Source organism: Talpa occidentalis, unplaced genomic scaffold, assembly GCF_014898055.3.
Source record: "Talpa occidentalis isolate TD23 unplaced genomic scaffold, MPIMG_talOcc4v2.1 talOcc4.7, whole genome shotgun sequence".
Taxonomy (NCBI): Eukaryota; Metazoa; Chordata; class Mammalia; order Eulipotyphla; family Talpidae; genus Talpa; species Talpa occidentalis.
The window spans coordinates 40642025-40663024 of NW_023605083.1; the positions used below are offsets into that span (position 1 = coordinate 40642025).

Sequence of the window (21000 nt, forward strand, 5' to 3'; positions counted from 1 at the left end):
ATGACCCAATTAAAAAATAGACAAGGGACCTAATAGAAACTTCTGTAAGAAGACATTCAGATAGCTTATAGACATATGAAAAAATGTTCAACATCACTTATTATAAGAGAAATGCAAATTAAAACCACACTGAGATATCACCTTACCCCTGTGGAGAATGGTCCATATAATAAAGAATGCAATTAATAAATGTTGTCAAGATTGTGGAGGAAAAAAAACTCTCCTTCATTGTTGGTGGGAATGCAAGCTATTACAGACCCTTTGGGAAACATGGAGATATCTCAAGAAAATAAAAATCCCATTCGATCAGTCATATTGCTATTAGGCATTTATTCAAATAACATGAACAATTTAATACAAAAAGATCTGTCAATACCTATGTACATAGCATCTCTGTTTATAACTGCCAATCATGGAACCAGCCCAACTGCCCTCCAACAGATAAATAGTGAGAGAAAATGCAGAGCATCTATTCAACAGAATATTACACAGCTGTGAAGAAAGATGAAGTGGTGGCTATGGGGTAAACTGGATGGTACTTGAGGTGATTATACTGAGTGAAAACAATTAAAAACTGAATACAGATTTCAGATGGTTTTACTTATCTTTGGAATATAAACACACACACACAAAAAAACCCCACACCATATCACACAACAATAGAAGAAATAAAAATTTGAACTTGACACAACAGAAGATAATGGTTATCAGAGGGAATAGGAGTAAGGGTGGAGGAGGTGAGAGAGGGAGGCAGATTGGGTATGGGCACAGATTCTTTGGTGGAGGTAAAAATAAAAAGTTTTATAAAAATAAAAAAGAATTCTACTGTTAGTAACCTTTAATTTCAATAATACACTGGAATTCACTTTTCCTCTCTTTACTGAAATAATTTCACAATAAATACTAACTAATCATAACTAAAAAACTTAGCTTACTTTTACTTCCCTTAGAGAATCATTGTGGATTCTTAGAGCAAGGACCATGAATCATCATGACAAAATTGAATTATGCTTAAGGACATTAAGATTTTCATTAGCTAAAAAATGTTTTGAGGAAAATTAAAGTCAGAACAAAATTTTGAAATTTGAAAATCACATTTGTATGATTGCTCATTCTGGGATAGTGATTTAAAAAAAAACCCTATCAATGGAATTCTAATATCCATATAAACTTGTATTCAGTTTGCAAAACAAGTTTCTGAAGTCTGCAAATTTTCTGTTAATATTAGTGAATTCCATGAAATATTTTGTAAACTCTGGATAATTTCTGTTTAATTTCATAGTTCTGGGCTTGAGTAAATTGTCTCGTGTGATAATGTGGGTTTCTAGGGTAAATGTTAACTTTGGCTGAGACACTGCATGAAGACTGAATGTTATTTGACCTCTAGGTGACTCTGGCCTCACTTATAAATTAGAGTTTATGCTTCAGCACTAGATTAGGATGACGAAATTAACTCCACAATTCTCCAGAGCACTCCCCAAACAGATTATGAGAGATGTCTCGTGCCTGAACCAAACTATCAGTAAGTAGTGAAACAAGGAAACTCTTCGGCTCTGAAAATTAATAATAAACTGATAGATTCAAGCACTACTCAACTGCTTTACAATTTGAGATACAAAGAATTCTCCCCTTATTTGTAATAGAAGGTTAGAGACAATTAAGGAGTTTACTGAATATTTTTGATTAGAGAACTCTAGAACCTGTACAAAATGAGCTGATTGTAAAGTAGATCTTCCCATCTGCTCCCTGTCACCATGAACACTGAGAGAAACTGAAAAATCTTTAATAACAACTGTGAGCAGAAATCCTAAAAAAGCACTTTGGCTGCATTGCTACTACTTAGTAAAGGTGTAATCCCTCTGGGTCCCTTCCTAAATCTAAGACACTCCAACTGGAGAAAATTATCAATCATCCACACGAGGTACTATTACCAGCCAGAATACTACTATCTCTGTTCCTGTTTCCTCCTTCTCTCTTTTTACCATTAAGGGTGTAATAGTTTATTTTTTAACTTTTTAAAATTTATTTTTAATTGTGGTAGAATATCAAAAACAATCGCCCCTAATCGTTCCTCTCCCACCCCTCCGCCCTCCCCTGTAGTGTGTCTCTGGTTTATAGTTGCTTGTTGATTTTGATTTTTACTTTGTATTAATTAATCTTTTTCCTGGTCCCTTATTTAGGTTTTCTAAATTCCTGCTATGAGTGAGACCATCTGGTATTTTTCTTTTTCTTTCTGACTTATTTCACTGAGCATGATGCCTTCTAGCTCCATCCATGTTGCTGCAAACTGCATGTATTTATCTTTTTGATTGCTGAGTAATATTCCATTGTGTATATGTACTACATCTTCTTGATCCAGTCATCTATTTTTGGTCATTTGGGTTATTTACATAGCTTAGCTATTGTAAATAGTGCTGCAATTGTATGGGGAATATAACCAAAATGAAAATACATACACTGTGCAAAAATGAAAAATGATGTAAGAATTAGATAAAATAAAATATAAAAAAATATAAAAATACAAAACAAAATTATCATCTTTACCATTTTTAAGCACACTCAGTATGCTCAGTAGTGTTAAATACATTCACATTATTCTGCAACCAACCTGCAGAATTCTTCATCTTACAAAGACTGAAACTCTAGGCTCATTAAAAACAGTTCTCAGTTCCTCCTTCCCCAGCCTCTGGCAATCACTATTCTATCAATACTTTCTGTCTCTATAAATTTGCCTACTCTGTACTTTGTATAAGTGGAATTTTACAGTCTTTGCCCTCTTATGACTGATTTACTTCACTTGACATATGTCTTCAAGATTCATCCATGTCACAAGCATTATGGAAAAATGTCATTCCTTTTTCAAGATTTTTTAATATTCTGATGTGTGTGTGTAGTATATGGTGTGTATGTAACACATACTGTATATATGAATTTTAAATTTCTCTTCCTATTTCTGTAAAAAAGATCACTGCAATCTTCATAGGGATTTTATCGAATAAGAATTATATTGAACTTCGGGTAGACATAAAATGGGCATTTTAAAAATACTAATTCTCCCAATTCATAAACACAGGACATCTTTCCATTTATTTGTGCCACTTCAGTTTCTTTCATCGGTGCCTTATAGTTTTCAATGCATAATTCTTTCACCTCTTTGGATAAATTTAGTTTGAAGTGTTTGTTTTTAATGTTATTGTAAGTGGGGCTGTTTCCTTTATTGTTTATATAATTCATTGTTAGTGTATAAAAATGCAGTTTATTATTGTGTTTTGATTTTGTATCTTGCAATTTTCCTGAATTTGTTTATTCTAACTTTTTTCCTCCCGGTGGAGGCCTTATGATTTTCTCTATATAAAATCACATCATCTACAAATAGAGATGATTTCTCTCTTTTCCTTTGGATGAAATGTATTTTTTTTCCTTTTTATTATAGTGAATTATGTCCCAGTTGATGTTATTTGTTATATCAATGGAACAATGATTGACAGTATTGCTCACCTGGGGTTCAGAGAAATGGCCCATATGCCACTATGAAACTGTGGCAAGAAGAATCACATTAGCTCTGGAAATACATGACCATAGACAAATACCTGAGCAAATTAATTCATTCTCTTCTGGTCAAAACTGATATTAACTCCTATAGTTCTAAATTTATATTTGTATTCTGACTTTGGCACTAATTGGCTGCTTGATTTTGAGTACGTTTCTTAACTGTCTTGAGTCTTCTTTTTTCAGTCTGTAAACCAGATAATGTCAATCTAATACTTTAAGGATTAAATACACAATATATTTAAAGTCTTCGGTGCGACACAGAGATTACTTCAGGAAATACCTCTTCACTTTAGCTTATTCTAAGGCTTTTAGATTGATAAAGTCTGTTATAAAGACTACACATTAAGTAAAATATACAATATTGATTTTTTTTTAATTCCAAAGAGTATGTTAACAGCCAGTATTATATTTTCTCAGTTCAGCTAAACAATGCTTTGAGCAAAATGATCATGTATTCACAATGCTCTTGGGTGGCAAATTCTATTAATAATTGCTATTTGGAGTGCAATGTAGAAAGGACCCAGATGAAATATTCATATTAATTACAAGAGTTGAGAAAGAAGTTTCTCAATATAGCTAAAAATGTCTAGAGGAATACTACAAAATAACATAAAACAGTCACTAATGAAAGAAATAATGTTTTATTTTGAAACACTATTGTTTGATTAATCGAAAGTAGGAGGGAAAAATAGCAGAATTTGGCTGAAATTTACCTAAATACATGACAGATGTAGTTTAGTCTAAGTATTTAGGGAGTTATAATTAAAATCTTTAGCCTGCTGTTGAAATTAGATATCATTTACTGGTTTTTGGCTTTTCTAGAGAATCTAAGGTTTTTTTTCCCCCACTCTTATTTGTAGCATACATTACAAAATATGTATTTCTAAATTGTTAGCAGGCAATAGGGTGTCTGTTTACTCAGTCCATACTTTCTCAATCTTTGTATTTGCAAGTTTCCTAGATTTACTTTAGCTTAAGATAGGCTCTAAATGATTCCGAGCTGTCCAGACTAAAAACATTAGAACTAGTCCTGGTGGGTCCTCGTGAAGTTAAAACCAGTGCTCCTCAGAGTCTCACCTCTAATGGGATCATTCAACCACACAGGTTGTACCCACTACATTGTTGCTTAGCCTTCAGCTTCAACACACCAAGGCTATGAAGAGCTCCAGCAACACACATAAACTGAACTTCCTGAAATTGGAGATTTTTTAAATCACCAAACCAAGGGTGGACAGATCTTATGCAATTAATTGTATGCTATTTAATTTGCAATTGTATGTAATTTAATGTTGTTCTTGTCTATTCACACTATCTCTTGCATGGACTCCCATTTATATTCTAAATAACTACAACTTTTCTTATTTCAAATAACCTCTAGAAGTCCTGGAAGATATAACATATTTATATATATATAAATATATATATATATATGTACTTAAATATTTAAGGTAAGAAGAAAATTCCAAACTGGCCCTGCTGAATTTGGTAGTCACTAGTCATATGTAAATACTTAAATTTTAATTAATCTAAATTAAATTAACTTAAAAAATTCAATCTAAATTAAATTTAGTTAAAAAATTCAAGGCTTAAGTTGCACTACTTTCACATCAGATGCTCAGAGGTAGCAATTCACAGACAGGGTAGATTTAAAGCATTTCTATCACTGCAGAAAGTTCTTTTAGATGACAATCCTAGACCTTTGAAAGTGCACTCTAAAGAGTTACTAAAACTTCATATTGTAATTCAAGCACCCTTTAGGAGATAGGTACATAAGCACAATGACACTTCCAACAACATATTCTTTTTTTTTTTTTTTTTTTTCTTTTTATAGAGGCATGCTTTATTTATTTAGTTTGTTTGTTTGTCTATACATGCACTGGGCACAGTCAGAAACGCGGGAGGGTGAGAGAACTCACCAGAGCCAGAGCGGGGAGCAGAGCAGGCAGAAGGACCGAAGTACACTGCTGAGGGGAGCAGCAGGCGGCAGGAGAGGTCTGCGCACCATGTGGGACCCTCCTCCGGTGACCGGGGAGCAGCCGTGGATCGAACCTACGCCGCGGAGGCCGCGGGCAGCTTCGCAACCCAGCGCTCAACCACTGCGCCACCGGAGAGGCCCGAACAACATATTCTAAATAGTAATGTGACAATGGTTATTTAGACAACAAATAAGGAAGGAAGGAAATGAGGGAGAAAGAAAAGAAGGAAAGAGGAAGGAGAAAATTTTCTAAATGTATCAGGGCCTTCCTCACATATAATTCCACATTAAATTTTAACATTTAACACTGGGACTAAGATTGTTAAAATCCAAAAAGAATACTCCCTCCTTTGATAATCAGCATCATTTTTTGGGAATAATTTAACAAATTATCCTAAATTGGTCTGTTAAGCTGTGACTACATAACCATAAAATCATCTTATTGTGGGGGGAAAAAGGAAAAAAAACAACACAAATAGTTTTCTCCTTGATGGGTTCCATCTTTATGAGTATGCCAAGAGTAGTGACCTGGTATTGCTACTTGTAGAATGTCAATTAAGATAGCCTGTGGAGACAATAAATTTTTTTACATTCTTTATGGTCATATCAACATGATCTAAAACTTCATTTCTTGAAGTGGACATTTCTCTATAAAAGTACCACTCTAAAATAATATTATTACTGCATATTAGATACAGGAGTATGATATGATTTTATATAATTCAAGATGAATTAACAGCCCAGGGAAATTTTCACTTCAAGCTTCCCCTGATAAGCATAGTCCAAGCCCCATAGGTATCGAGCAAATAATTTTTCATGAACTGGACATTATGATGAATTTCCTTTACCTTAGCTTTTATACCTGCATAATTATTCTACAATTTTAATACACCTGAGGTTAAAGGAGCTGTTTGTGGGATTTGAGACAAAGTTAGAGGCCATAAACTTGCAAACAATCTAACTAAATGTGCTATGCAATATTTGTAATATAAAAAGGAGAATGTAAGAAGAAAAAGACTATTTTTAAAAGGCATTGCTTCTTAAGATGAAGGGAACAATCTTGTGAAGATTAGGTTTCTAAACAGAATTAGGTTTGGGCAAAATTTTGATTAATGTGAAGATTGTATTCTTCTTTCTTTTTATTCATTCTCTGAACCTTCCTATTTTTAAAAAATATTTATTTATGCATACAAGAGCTGGGGTGTAGGCCGGAGGTTGGGGGGGCGGTGGTGGAGTGGGCGGGAAGGGGTGAGAGAATTCACCAGAGACAGAGTGGAGAGCAGAACAGGCAGCCTTACTGAAGTACACTGCTGAGGGGAGCAGCAGGTGAGACAGGAGAGGTCTGCTGAGCCATGTGGGTAGCTCCCTGGCAGGGGATCAAACTCAGGTAGCAGTGGCTGGTGATAACTTAATAATACTGAGATTTTAGCCCCTGCATCACCAGGGAGGTCCCTGAATCTTCCTATTTTATTTAATTAATCTCTCCACATCTGCCAAAGCTGACAAGTTTTTCAGACTGCCCAGAATGACACAGAACTTTTCATTTCTGGGCCTCACATAATGGACATTGCCTCAATCTCTAGGTCTTCATTCTTCTCCAATTCTAAATGTGTTTATCTGTCTCTGGAAAATGTTTAGTTTAAAAAAAATTGTTCTTTCAGGTAATTGGTCCTCAACTACAGCTAATAGTGAATATTTCAGGTGCTCTAGCAAGCTATTGGGGCTTTCCTTAAGCCTTTACTGGCTTATCATTATCATTGCTTAATTGACATATAATTCATATTTCACAAATTCTTCCTCTTAAAGAAGAAAATTCAATGGTTTTTAATATATTCACAAAGGTTTAAAACCATCACTATGACCTAGCACTAAAATTTTCATCACCCTAAGAGGAAATTCCAAATCCATTAGCATTCTCTTCCCTAACCCCCCACAATCTCATTCTTTAAAAATCACTAATTACTTTCTGTGTTAATGAATTTACTTATTCTGTACATCTCACATAAATGGAATCATATACCATAGGACCTTTTGAATCTAACTTCTTTTAATTAGTAACATCATATTTCCAAAGATTCAGCCATGTGTAGAAAAAAGAGCCATGTGTCACTTAACACCAAAAATATGATCTGAGAAATGTGTCACTAGGAATCTTCATCACGGTGTGAATATTATAGAGTTGTGTAACTACACAAACCAGGAAATCCACTGGACCCCTGGCTTACATCTTATAGCCAGTTGGGACCACCTTCATACATGTGTTGTCCCTCACTGAAATGTCATTAAACAGTTGCATGACTATATCTGCACTCCGTTCTTTTATATGATTGAATAATATCCCATTGAATCACTTTTTTTCCACTCATCAGTTTGGTTCACCATTTTGCTCATTTACATTTTATAGTTTTTATGGATAATGTTTCAGTGGACATTCATGTACAATTGTTTTCTAAAAATAGTGTTCACTTTTGGAGGGTATATACCTAGTAGTGAAATTGCAGCATAAAATATCTCTGTTTAACAGTTTAGTAACTGTCCAACTGTTTTCCAAAGATTATGATGATTCTGATTTACCCACATCCCCATCAACACTTTTTATTGTCCTGTTTAATCTTCCTTCCTTCCTTCCTTCTAGCTCTGATAGTGGTTATGAAGCAGTCTCACATTATGGTTTTGACTTGCATTAATCTGATGATCTTGAGGATCTTTTCTTATGCTTATTGAACATTTGTATATCTTATTTGTAAAAAATGCCTATTTAATTTATATTTTAATTGTTTTTATGTTTGTCATAATAATACTTCATATATTCTAGTTAATAGATTCTATCAGATATATGATTTATAAATATTTTCTCTCATTTTATAGGTTATCTTTTCACTTTCTTGATATTAGCCTTTGAAGCACAAAATACTGTAATTATGAGGAAATCCAGTTAATTTTATCTTTTGTCTCTGTGCTTGTGCTTTACCCAAATAATTATTGCCTGATCCAAATTATTGAAAATTTATCCCTAGCTTTTCTATTACAATTTTTATAATTTTGGATCTTACATTTAATTATATGATTTATTTTGAATTAATTTATGATATATTTTGAGATAAACATTCAAGCTCTTTCCTTTTTATGTTGATATTAAGTTGCCCCAACATCATTTATAATAATACTTTTCTTTCTCCAATGAATTACCTTACAACACTTGTCAAAAATTAGTTGAACATAAATGTAAAGGTTTATTTCTGAGCTTTCAACTTTATTGAACTTTATGTCTGTGCTATATTGTCTTGATTGCTATAGCTTTTTAGTATCATTTAAAATTAAGAAGTGTTAATTTTCCAACTATATAAATCTCAAACTTTTGGGAGTAAATTTATTCTTAATATTTTTCTTTTTTGATGGTATTTAAATGGAATTATTTTCTTAATTTCATTTTGCATTGTTTATTGCTACTACAAAGCAAAACAACTGATATTGTATGTGACCTTGTATCCTGTATACTTTCTGAAATTTATTAGTTCTAATTAGTTTTTACTAGCCCATGTTCAATAGTAATACTATTTTTAATATTGTATTTTGATTCAGAATATTATTGACCTGTTTTTATAATAATCAACCACTGAAATACTTAAAATAATATCATGACATACTAGATCTATATTTTCTCCACAGTTGTATTATTAAATTCTGGGAGGATACTTTATTTACCTAAGTTCTCACATCAAGTTGCCAACATGAATGTGGATCTCTTTAAGCTACATGTCCTTTAAGTAATTTCTTCATATGTATCTCAACAGTTAAGCTGAGGAAAAACCCTGGGACAGGGACATGTTGCAAGAAATTTTGCTGCTACAGTTCTCTGCTAATATGGAAATTAGATGACAAAATTTCTCTTTCAATAGTCTAATAATACAACAATGACTTAGAGTTCATAAAAAGTCACTGGGATCAAATTCCCAAATCTCCAATTCACCTCATGCTTTAAAATTTTGAGTCAGTCATTTTCTTTGGAATACCATATTTTACTTAAAGTCAGAAAAAAAATGTTGATTTAATGTGTAGAAATAAGAGTTTATAAATATAAATATATATTGGATGTTTATAAATGGTTATAAATACATATGATATAAAATTGAAATTTTCTACTGTTCTGAAAAGCCTATAACATTTTCTTGATTGAAAACATGTTGTGCTAAAAATCATTAACATTATCAGAAAGGATGAACTCAAATTTTATGTATATGAATTAGTAGACACTAATTTTCCTAGCAGAGTTTTATCCAGTCAATATTTTCATAACATTATCTTCAAGCACCAAACCCATGATTTTACTGAAGCTAGGCAATTTTCACCTTTGCTGCAAACTACAAATGTAATTTTGACTTCAATATTTGCTAATAACTATTCCCTATTTATGGATATTAGATACATGCTTAACACTAAAATTAGTTCAGCCTGAGGCATAAATGGACTACATTTGCTCCTTTTGTCTGTCATGCTAATTACTACCAATCTCTATAGGCTAGTCAACCATTCAAACTGCCATTATAATCAGACTCAATATCACACACACACACACACACACACACACACACAATCTCACAGAATCATCCCAAGAATTGCATTTTTGTTTCATATTATATTTCTAAATGATAATGCATGTAACAAAAAGCAAATACATAACATTTTATACATTCAACTCTTTATAATGCAGAGTTTTAAATTTATTCTGCATTATCCTTGAACATGAATTGGGTTATGATATTTCTAGATGCAATCTGACATTTTCTGTTCCAATAAAAAGTCTATTAATGAAGCCCAAGGTGACTGTGTATGATATGAAGTATTTGTCTAAGGATCCAATTCTGGGGTTTTATTCATTCCCATCTTAGCTCCTCCATTTTTTCATGGGTGTGTGTGTGTGTGCGTGTGTGTGTAAATCTGGGCAAATCTATCTCATTCTTTGTTACTCAAGTTTTACTTATGTAAATCGAATCAATATTTTCCATTTACATGTTATTCTTCTGAATAGATATAATGAGAATTAATGAGATTATTAGTCAGTAGACCTCCAGGCCATTGTCACTACATGGATAAAATTATTGGCTTCTAGAGGAAAAGGGATGGAAGGATTTGGGGAGAGAGAAGGAAATCTTGATGAAATCGGAGAGAGACTGGCAAGAGAGCGAGGTAATGACATCAGCATTTAAAAAGATCAAATAAAGGAAGGTAGTGACAATGGCAGAGGGAATTCCCTCTATTTCCTTTTGTTCTAACACAGTTCTGTCTTCTCTGACTCCATACCACCCCACCAGTACTACATTTTACACATTTCCTGTGTTCTTTCATTCTAATTACCAATGTCCACTTTGCCTTCCCATCATTAATCACATTAATCATAATTAATCACAGCAAGTCACAATTCTGACTTTGTGTCCAGTACAATATAGAACTTAGAAACAAATGTTGAAACATTTGTCCCTACGTCCAAGGAATAGGACACGCAGTCAGTCACTTACTAGTGCTCAAAAAAAAAAAAAAAAAAAGAAAAAGAAAAAGAAAAATGACAACATGGATTTGGAAGAAGGGAGATTTTGATAAGGCTGAAAGGTGCCACTTTGAAAAGAATTGGCTTCCTGTTCTGTAACAAATATGCTCTGAACAACATTTGTTGGCAGAGAGTAATGTATGTCAGGAAAGGCCATAATCTAATATTCATTCATCTACTTCTTTAATTGCCCAATTGCTAAGTCTTGTTTTCTATGAGGCTAGAGAAGCAGGAAGAACTTCCTATTAAGCTGAAATTGATGTTCAAAGTAAAGGTACTCAGCACTAAATCTGAATTAGTAATCAACTAATTAGATCAGTCCATATGCTTGATGCTGATGTTTTAGTTAACATTTTCTTTAATCAGCTAATGATGTAATCCACTAAGCCTGTCTTTTTTACTTAAACTTCTTAAATATGAAGTCAGCTAATCACATTTTAGCAAAATATATACCTAAGGAAGTGGAGAGAATTTTTTATATTTTTAGATCTCAGTCTAATTTCTTCAACCTAACATTTTCATTCACTGTGTTCTTATCATGATATTACATGCAATTAAAACCACTTTGCTCCCAAATACCTAAGTTCAAATGCAAATGTCATTTCTAAATAATTACAAATAATTACTGCATCATTTGGACTCGTTCATTGTGCCATCTCTCCCCCATTATCACATGGGACAAGCAACTCATTCTCAAGTGTCTGAAGAAACCACCAAAAGTCTCAGTTTCATCTGGCTTTATATGGTTTACCTGCATAGAGAGCGTATGTTGGTGGCAGATGCTGAGTTGCCTAATTCATGTCTCTGAACATACAGATACTGAAAAACTGCTGCATAACTATGCTCAGGCTGTCAGCAGTTTGCAGTGCCAGTGCCCAACAGCCATGCCAGGGTGTGCCCAGTGTTAGGCTTCTTGCCTGGATTCACCATTATATTTTTTAAGTATAACTCTGTGAAGTAATTTGATTTCTCCATTCTCTCCCTTGGCCAATCCTGCTCATTACTCCATTTAATTAACTTGCAATAAAGAGGCTTTCAGGAACTACTTGAACTTTTATAGAGACTTTCAGTTAATTCAAGTCAAGTGTTGGAGATTAAATACATTTGAAAAACAAAGAAGAAATGAAAAAAAGTGATTTAAAAGACATCTGTCTTTGTAAACATACTACCATAAAGAATTTCCATGAGGTTAAGTGCCAGGGTCCTTGTCTTATTTAATAATGAAAGGCTTCTAATCTATAGCAACACTTAACTATGAAATATGGCACTTGTTTAAGAGAACAAAAAAAAACATAACATTTGCAAGAAAAAGAGAACTTCCATTTTTTTCTGATGAAAAATGTTATTTAGTTAAATATACAGTTTACTTTCCTTTTATAATTCCCAGACCTTTCCTATCAGTTTCTTTTTTTAAATAGCAGTAATGCACTGTTGGGTATACAATAAGTTTGAAAAAAATATATGTACTCATATACAAAATTAAGGGTTTTATGTAGGGTGGTTTTGTACAAAAGTTTGTCCTCTTGTCAATATATGGAAACTTAGAATACAGTTTTCCATAGAAATAATATAAATGGTATTTAATTTTGCATGCCAGTTACTGAAGGGCTGGCTTTTTATTTTTTATTTTTTTTTTTTTAAAAGAGGTATGCGGGAGAGTTGATTGCTTTCTACTCTCAGAGGCTGCAATCTTTTTTTTTTTTTTTTTTTTTTTTTAAAGATTTATTTATTTATTTATTTATACAAGCACTGGGTACAGTCAGAAGTGCGGGAGGGTGAGAGAATTCACCAGAGCCAGAGCGGGGAGCAGAGCAGGCAGAAGGACCGAAGTACACTGCTGAGGGGAGCAGCGGGCGGCAGGAGAGGTCTGCGCGCCATGTGGGACCCTCCTCTGGTGGCCGGGGAGCAGCCGGGGATCGAACCGGCACTGCAGAGGGTGCGGGCAGCTTCGCAACCCGGCGCTCAACCGCTGCGCCACCGGGGAGGCCCAGGGCTGGCTTTTTAATATTCCACAATGACACTTACAAAAGCAAAAACACATTTCCTATGATAGCAATGGTAAGAGAAGTTACTCCCCTCTCCCAGCAGTTGCAAAATAGCTACATCACAGCTCCAGAAGGGGTTCAGAAGTAAAGAATATTCATAAGACAGAAATCTGAACTTGTGGTCTGTTCATGCAAGAAACAAATGGTGTGTTAATCTCCTTTGTAGTGTTGAACAGTAATAATAAAGTGGGCATACAAATACATGTTCACTGACATACAATAGAAAATGAACTGCAAAACAAAGGCTTTGTGCTTCTTAATTGCCCCACACACCCCAACATAGAAAGAAAATAAAAGTAAATTCATGAGCCGTTTCCTACATAAATGGAAGGTGACATACAAATCATTTAAACTTTATTTCAACCTTGTCAGCAAGATATTATGTCCGGTTAACAAATGACTAAATTGAGCACAGTCTGTCCCCAATTTTTTCTGCCTATTGGTGGAAGAACTTCAATTCAAACACTGCCTGACTCTCATACCCAAGATTGGTTTTTCTGTCTCCCTGAATGGGTGCTATCAAAGTCTGTATAACAGCTAAAAGGATCAAGGGTACGTTTTCAAACAAAAGCCAAAGAAAGCACTGTGAAAGCCTCTTCTTGTATAGATTTGTGTCTCTAGCAACAAAAAGGGAAAAAAAAACAACTTTAAATGATAATTGCATTAATTTCTCCAAGGGCAGAAACAGAATTTTTGAAACCATATAATTAAAGACATCATTATAATATCTAAACGAAGTTTCAGATCTGACCACCAGTGTAGTGCTAAAACCTATTTATTCATTATCCAAGGCAGAGGCGACCAGCCAATCAGTTTCAAAGGAATGGAGCAACTATTCAATTTAAGCATAAAATTTGTAGTTTTCAAATAGTTGTGCTGATGTGGATCCTTAAAATGAAAAAAAAAAAAAAAAACCCTTAGATTCATGTGCATTTCTCTTTTTGACAAATGATAGTTATTTAGAAACTTTAATATTTACTTATACTAAAAGAAATTATGGAAATTTCAAAGGAAAACAGATTTAATACTTGATGATATGCTACATTATAGCTGCATTTTGTGCCTTCATGCCAGATTTCTATCATGGTGATCGATATATTTTGAAATGTTTAGAAGTTCAGAGGATACATGTCTATCTGTGGAAACTACAGCTTTCCTTAAACCTTAAATTATAGTACACATCAAAATATCATTCTCATATATCAATTTCAAGCAGAAAAACTCAATGTTTTTTGCTAGCACATTAGCATTATCAGAATCTATGCTAATCTGAACTCAGAACCTTTTATCAGAATCTGAACTCAGAACTCAGTGACTTCCTTATTTCTTAAGTGTTTTATTCAGAGTTGTTAATTCTTTAGGCCCTGCTTCCTAACCTTACTGTAAAAAAAAAAAAGGGAAAAACTGAATATGAACTTACTGATTAAAGTTCCAGTATTTTAGTAAAACTATGAAAAAAAGTATATTTTTCTTCAAAAATAGTATTTTAAACAATAGCAATTTTTGAAGAATATTAATAGTAATAAATGTTTTTACATATAACCAGAGATTTGACAAATGTGCATACTTGTAGGAACTGAGAAAAGAATAAAAAAATATTTAGGAATGATCTGTACTAAAAATAATCTCCTGAAATCATTTCTGGGGTTTGCATGTTCTTTGATCTCATTCACTATGTATTTATAAATGATGATATATTAAATTGTGAGTAGGAAAGTGCTCCCTGAGAAAAAAGAAACAGCTCTTTTAAAATTTTCCATTTTCAATCTATTCTATACATTTTGTAAGTCATCATAGACGTATTGAATATATCTGCACTTTGAGATCAGACTGTCCTGGATCTGGATTCTGGTTCAAACTTTTACTGATGGGGAGCTGCCAAACAGTTTATGTAACCTATTCAAGCATTTGTTTCAAAACCACAGTCCAGCTTGGTCACTAACATGGGTACACACAGTTTACTCCAGGAAGCCCCTAATCAAACAAGGGAGCACTGCTAATTGCAAACTTCACATGCTACCAGAGGTTAGTTAGGATAATAATGAGCACCCTGCTAGGTCAAAACCAGTGTGGGAACCACCCTAGAGTGAAAAGGTTTCATCACAAGTATAGCTGAAGTTTGCCAGAAAATGCAGCACTGATAAAGGTGAGTGCTTCACTTGGAAAGCACTGATTTAAAAATCACTCTTACATGACTCCCTAAAACAGTCAATACTTTGCTCCTTTTCTTTCAGGAAACCAATGAAACAAGAGATCCCCCTTTTCCACAGTTCCCACTGGGGAGTATTTAAATAAATTATTGGTGATTGTTTGATTGATATTTGGAAGAAATGATTTACAAATATTAATTCCCTGGAACCAAAGGGAAAATTGCAGAGAAAATTATACTCTCCCAAATCAAGAACCTTGTGAGTAGACATACTATGGACACCATAATTCTCAGAGGGATTTCTATGCCTACAGGATGGTAAATGAATATTCACCAAGATGTGCACAGTACATAAAGGTGGTGATGTTGGCCTTATTAGACCATTTATTCTTCAGCATTTTGGGAAAATTATGGGGTAGAGTTTACCTACTACCCTACTCTGTTCTATTAGGGAAACTTAAGAGTTGGAAGACAGAATGAAACCAATAGGAATAAGGGGAACATGAGGTAGGAATACATGTATGATAGAGATGGAAATGTGAGGCTGGAACAGTGCTTGTAAGAGCATTGCTCTGAGTTGAATGGGAAAGTAGAACAGCAGCTGCTTGATCAGGATTACTTAACATAGGACATGAGGGAGCATGAAGGGCTGGAGAGGGGTAACTAGTCAAACAAAAATCACTGACTCCTGGAACTTTTTGGTTAATATTATAATTTATCGACAGTTAGTAAAATACATGGCTAGGTAGCTCTGTAAATACACTTTTTATTAGGTTATGTTGGAATAGCTATTCTACCATTTGTCACTAGGTTGATATCTGACTCTTTGAATAAACATAAAACATGTACTCTATCTTATTTGAGAATGAATAGTAGGATATTTTAGATAGAAATTATATTTTCATGTTAACATCATAGATATGAAAACTTTAAAAAGAATCAATTGCAAAGAATCCCACTTAATTTCTATTTGCCTACAGGGAACTCTGTGTGTCAAGATAGAGCTGCACCTAAAATAGACATGGCCATTTTAAAGAGGATATGAAATGCCTTTATGTTCTGGGAATGATAGAGGCTTAAAAGGATCTTCATGGTCTCAGCAGAAAGAGTGAGCTGGCCAAATTGAGTTACAGAAAGACAGGTGATACACTTGGGAGCTTTAGATGGATTAAATTCACAACACCCAATAAATTACATCTTCAGGAGAAGATCGAGGGTCAATGAGTTCTCTAAGAATATTCCAAGCACAGATTTTCATACCCATATTCTCAGCATGGATCCATCTAAAGTTAAAACTTAAGTTGTACTTCACTACTTTTGGGTAATTCACACACATATGAAATGCAGAAAGCAACATCTGGGTCACATTTTTTACTCTGGAGAGCTCATGGATCACTGTGACTTACCTTAGAATATTCAATTTATAAAATTGTCAATTTTCACTTATTAGGTGGTTACTATACATTTTGGGTGGTCATCTCAGATGCTAGTATTCTTAAATTTAAAAATCTGATCTATAATAACATCAATATGTTAACTAGAGTAGATATAATATCAAAATAGGAACTGAGGTTCAGTTGGAAAACTGTCCAAAAGATACATAAAAATGTCCAATTTTTTTCTCTTAAAAATGTGGAGGCTTATTTACTTCATTTGATCAAAAGTTTCCTAGATGTCTCTAGATAGTTTGTGTATCCAGCTTCTTGGACCAAACTCTCAAACTCAGGTAAAAGAAAAATAGAATCTATCAGGTTATTTTACCTACTAAATAAAACTTAATAAAAAATCTGATTATTCTATAGATATTTTTAAATTATACATAGAATTCAAAAAGAGGAGAGTCTATCTGAGAATTAGAACAACCTTGTTCCAATATAAATTTTTCACTTCCTCCTTACCAATAACATTTATGTAAACAAACTTCTATAGTATAAATTCATCCCTGAATATTTGATTAATGGTAGTTGAGTATCCCATTAAAACTTACAACTTTACTTCTTTGCTAAGAATTCAAAATTTTCCAAGTTCCTACCAGAGACCAATGTTGACATTGATAATACCACGAGACACCTTTCAGATCCTCTCATTTTATATCGTATAAAGCCTGTCATCAACTCAGCCCCTAAGTACACATAGCAGTATGTGGTCTCAACATGGGAACCATTTGTTACTTTGAAGACAGTGTCAATTATTGTTTAAATATTCAAAACTGACTCTGCATCCAACAGTTGGCGGGAGCACATTTGCTCAGCAATGATATTTATATAATATGAAGATTTAAAACAACCTGCTGTTCTCATCTATCCGTATGTATTATATCTCTTTTAAAACTTACATTCGTGTTCACACAAGCTTACCCAACTACATTTGAATTATACTGATACTTTATAATAGTTTCAGTCATAGCAGGACAAATGGATAATGAGCATTATATATAGAAGAATTTGTGCTCTAACTGTGTATCTTATTTTTAAGGTACCCTAGACTAGAAGCCACACCAAGCCTAAGTGAAACATGATAAACTGCCTTTTAAAGCAAAAACTTGATGTTATTTTTGATTTTCCCTTGCACCCAAATTACTTCCTTGCTTCATTGATAACTAGTGATGTTTTGTCATGAATTGTGTGTCTTGTTTGTTTGTTTGTTTATTCTCCAGGACAGTGATTACTGTTTATCATCATACCATTTAGCTATTTCTCAGATACATGTGTCTGATTTCCCACTATTCATAGATCTTGCCTCTTGACTTAACTCTAAAGATAATGGAGCCAAAATGAATGATGCTTTGGCTTGTGGAACTGATCCAGAATATCCCAGGAATATTCTGCAATCTAGGATATATTAGTTCAGGCACATATAATGGGGTTCAATCTGTAGTGCAAGAGCTATCAATGGTCATGAGATCTAACATTAAATATACCATAGTAGGGCAGCCACAGTACCTCGTAATCCTACTCAACCAATAGACCCCTTCTTATTGTACATTCCTCACCAACTTGACATCTCAACACAAATAATTTATATTTGAGACACAATTTTTGAGTCAGTTCTGTGGAGAATATATCTAACAATCCATTGTTCTTTTTTCTTTTTTCTTTTTTTTTTATCAAACCCTGAAGGAACAGGAATGTTCCTGAGGCCTGCATTATCCACATTGGCTCACCAGCTTTCCTTTTATCAGTCATGTCTTGTGCCCAGATCTGCTTGCATCAAATCCAAACCCATATCTGTTGAATTATTTAAATTATCTTTTCAATTATTTTCTTACATTATTTTCTTTATATTATATCCCATTATCACTATTTTCCATGCCTATAACTCTTCTAACAATGTCTATCTATTAACTTTTAAAGTAGAATGACTGAAATTACCAATAGGGAAGAAGCATACCATTTGTAAATAAATAAATTGCTTTTGAAATTATGTGATCTAATGTATATAGTTAGTGGACATTTCTCTAGTCTTTACGACTTTTTAAGCACACCAACTAAGAACTCTACAATGAAATTTGCTATGATAGTTATTTGAGTATTACAATGACTACAGAAGAGAATTGATAAAACTTTAAAATCAGATATCCACAATGCATACTTTTATGGTTTCCTTGCCCACAATAGCAGAGCTTGGGTTTTCAACTTTCCTGTACAATTTGACATTTGCTCTGATTTTTTTTTTGTCCTGTAAGATTTTACTCAATAACTGAAACCTCAAATTTCTTAAAGAACAATTTGTAACAGCAAATAATATTTGTATGAAAAGCCAAACTTGCTGCAGAAAAGAAATGAGCAAAGAGATGCTGAGTCTATTGACATTTAGCATCCACTCTCAGGTGTGAGTAACTTTTCAGGTTACTGAATAAATGTTCCTAGGTAATGAAGGTGCAGCTTCAGCTCAATAGCTATCCTTCTGTGCAGTAATTGAAATTGTATGAATATTGATCAACCACCTATTTAGAAAATAATGTGCAATAATTTTTAGGATTACAAAAGAAGAAATTTGCAGTGAGATTGTGGTAACTGAGTGTAAATGGTAGCATAGGACTAATGTATCCTGTTTTTATTTACAAGTAAAGTAGGAGGTGAAAAGTTTTTTGCATACACAGTGTGTTTTCCTAACCTGGTTAACTCTGGGTCCTGAGGATATCTGACCTATAAAATATATCCCATCAGGTTATTTAAAACTGACAAATATAATATGTTAGTGAGTCCACAATTATTCTCATAGATCTAGAAGCAGAAATGAATATATCTAGGATTCGATTTACCAAATTTTGGTGATTGACATACATTTTACTTTTAGGAATAAACTCTCTCTATATCACTTTTCTTATTTATTTACAATTTAAATCAAACAACATTTTATTTTAAATTTGTTTCATGAGGAAATTTTTGCCATTTTGATGAATGGAAAACCAACAACCCCGAGCCATGATGAGGAGGGGACTATAAGTCAAATTGAATGGACACAAAACAACATTACAAAATGTTAACAAAATAATTATGCTTAACAAAGTATCTTAAAGTATCTCTCAGTTTGTTGCAAGGGGTTGGGGGAGTGGGGAGATTTTTTTTGTAACACACTAGTACTAAACTAAGACCCTTCCTTTAAGTAATGGAGACTGAACGATATCTGGAAATTACTTTTGTAACTAAGTCATTTAATATTGTCAAAATTGCCTCCATGGTAGGAGTATCACGTCATAAGATAACATGATAAGATAATGATCCCTTATAATGGCTGCTAGGTTATACAGGATTTTGTTCAGTTGCATATAAAAAAATCCAACTCTGATTTAATATTTTTTTTTAACTTAATCAGAGTGCAGGAATGGAACAGATACCTGAGAAAGTCATCAACAACTCAGCTTTCTTCTAATCTTCTAATCCACCACCCTTAATATTACATCCATCCTCCATAGAAGAAGATGAGAAAAAAAGCAAAAAGGCCAAGGGCAGCAAGTCATGCCTTCCTTTTTAATGTCAAAACAAAACATATTCAAAGCTTCTTCTTTAGACAGCCTTCCATTTCCATCTCACAGGTCACATGACTGCCCTTAGTTGCAAGGACTGCTAAACAATTATTTGTCTTGGACACTTGCTTTCTGCACTTGATCTTAGCCAAATGGCCGAGAAGCGATGGACATTTGCTTTCTGAACACAATAAGGATCCTATTTATAATTTATAATCATGAAGGGAACAAAACAGTATCTTGTGCCAACCTCATCAAACACTTCTCCTTAGAATCACAAATTATTATTCTTGATACATCTTGAGATTGAGAGAAATCTATACCAGTTACTATTTGAGATCAGGAATGAATAACTTGGCATCATTAATGGCAGTATATTCCTGTGCCATCTGGAGGATGGATCTACTTTGATGGGAATGCTAGCTAGTAAGAAACCTGAGTTTAATTTGCCCTGGATTTATTATAACCTGGTTTATAGGTTTAGTTCAATAGCTTCTCCCTCTCTCTCTCCTCCATTTCCCTTCCTCCTTCCCTACTTTCTTCATTTTTCTGACTGTTTTGTCATCTCTACATCATTATTGAAGTACATAACAACCCTATCTAAAATATATCAATGTTGTTAACAAAAGCGGAATGTATTTTCCCAATCATCTTACTAAATGCCCCTGTTAATGTATGTGTGTATGTATATATGTATATAATAATCTTCCCTGATGCTTTGTGGCTGTTCAAGTAACTGCATTCTGGGTCATCTGCTGACATGAA

At 33.6% G+C, this 21000-nt stretch overlaps 1 protein-coding gene across 1 annotated transcript in view; it reads left to right on the forward strand.

Moving 5' to 3' along the window:
- The first annotated feature begins 10647 nt into the window (after nucleotides 1-10647).
- LOC119231387 (chondrolectin-like) overlaps nucleotides 10648-21000 on the forward strand; it is a 17174-nt gene continuing 6821 nt past the window's right edge. The window contains exon 1 of the mRNA XM_037493161.2: nucleotides 10648-10714. Within this exon, the coding sequence (XP_037349058.1) occupies nucleotides 10648-10714 (67 nt within the window). The remainder of the gene's footprint in view (nucleotides 10715-21000) is intronic.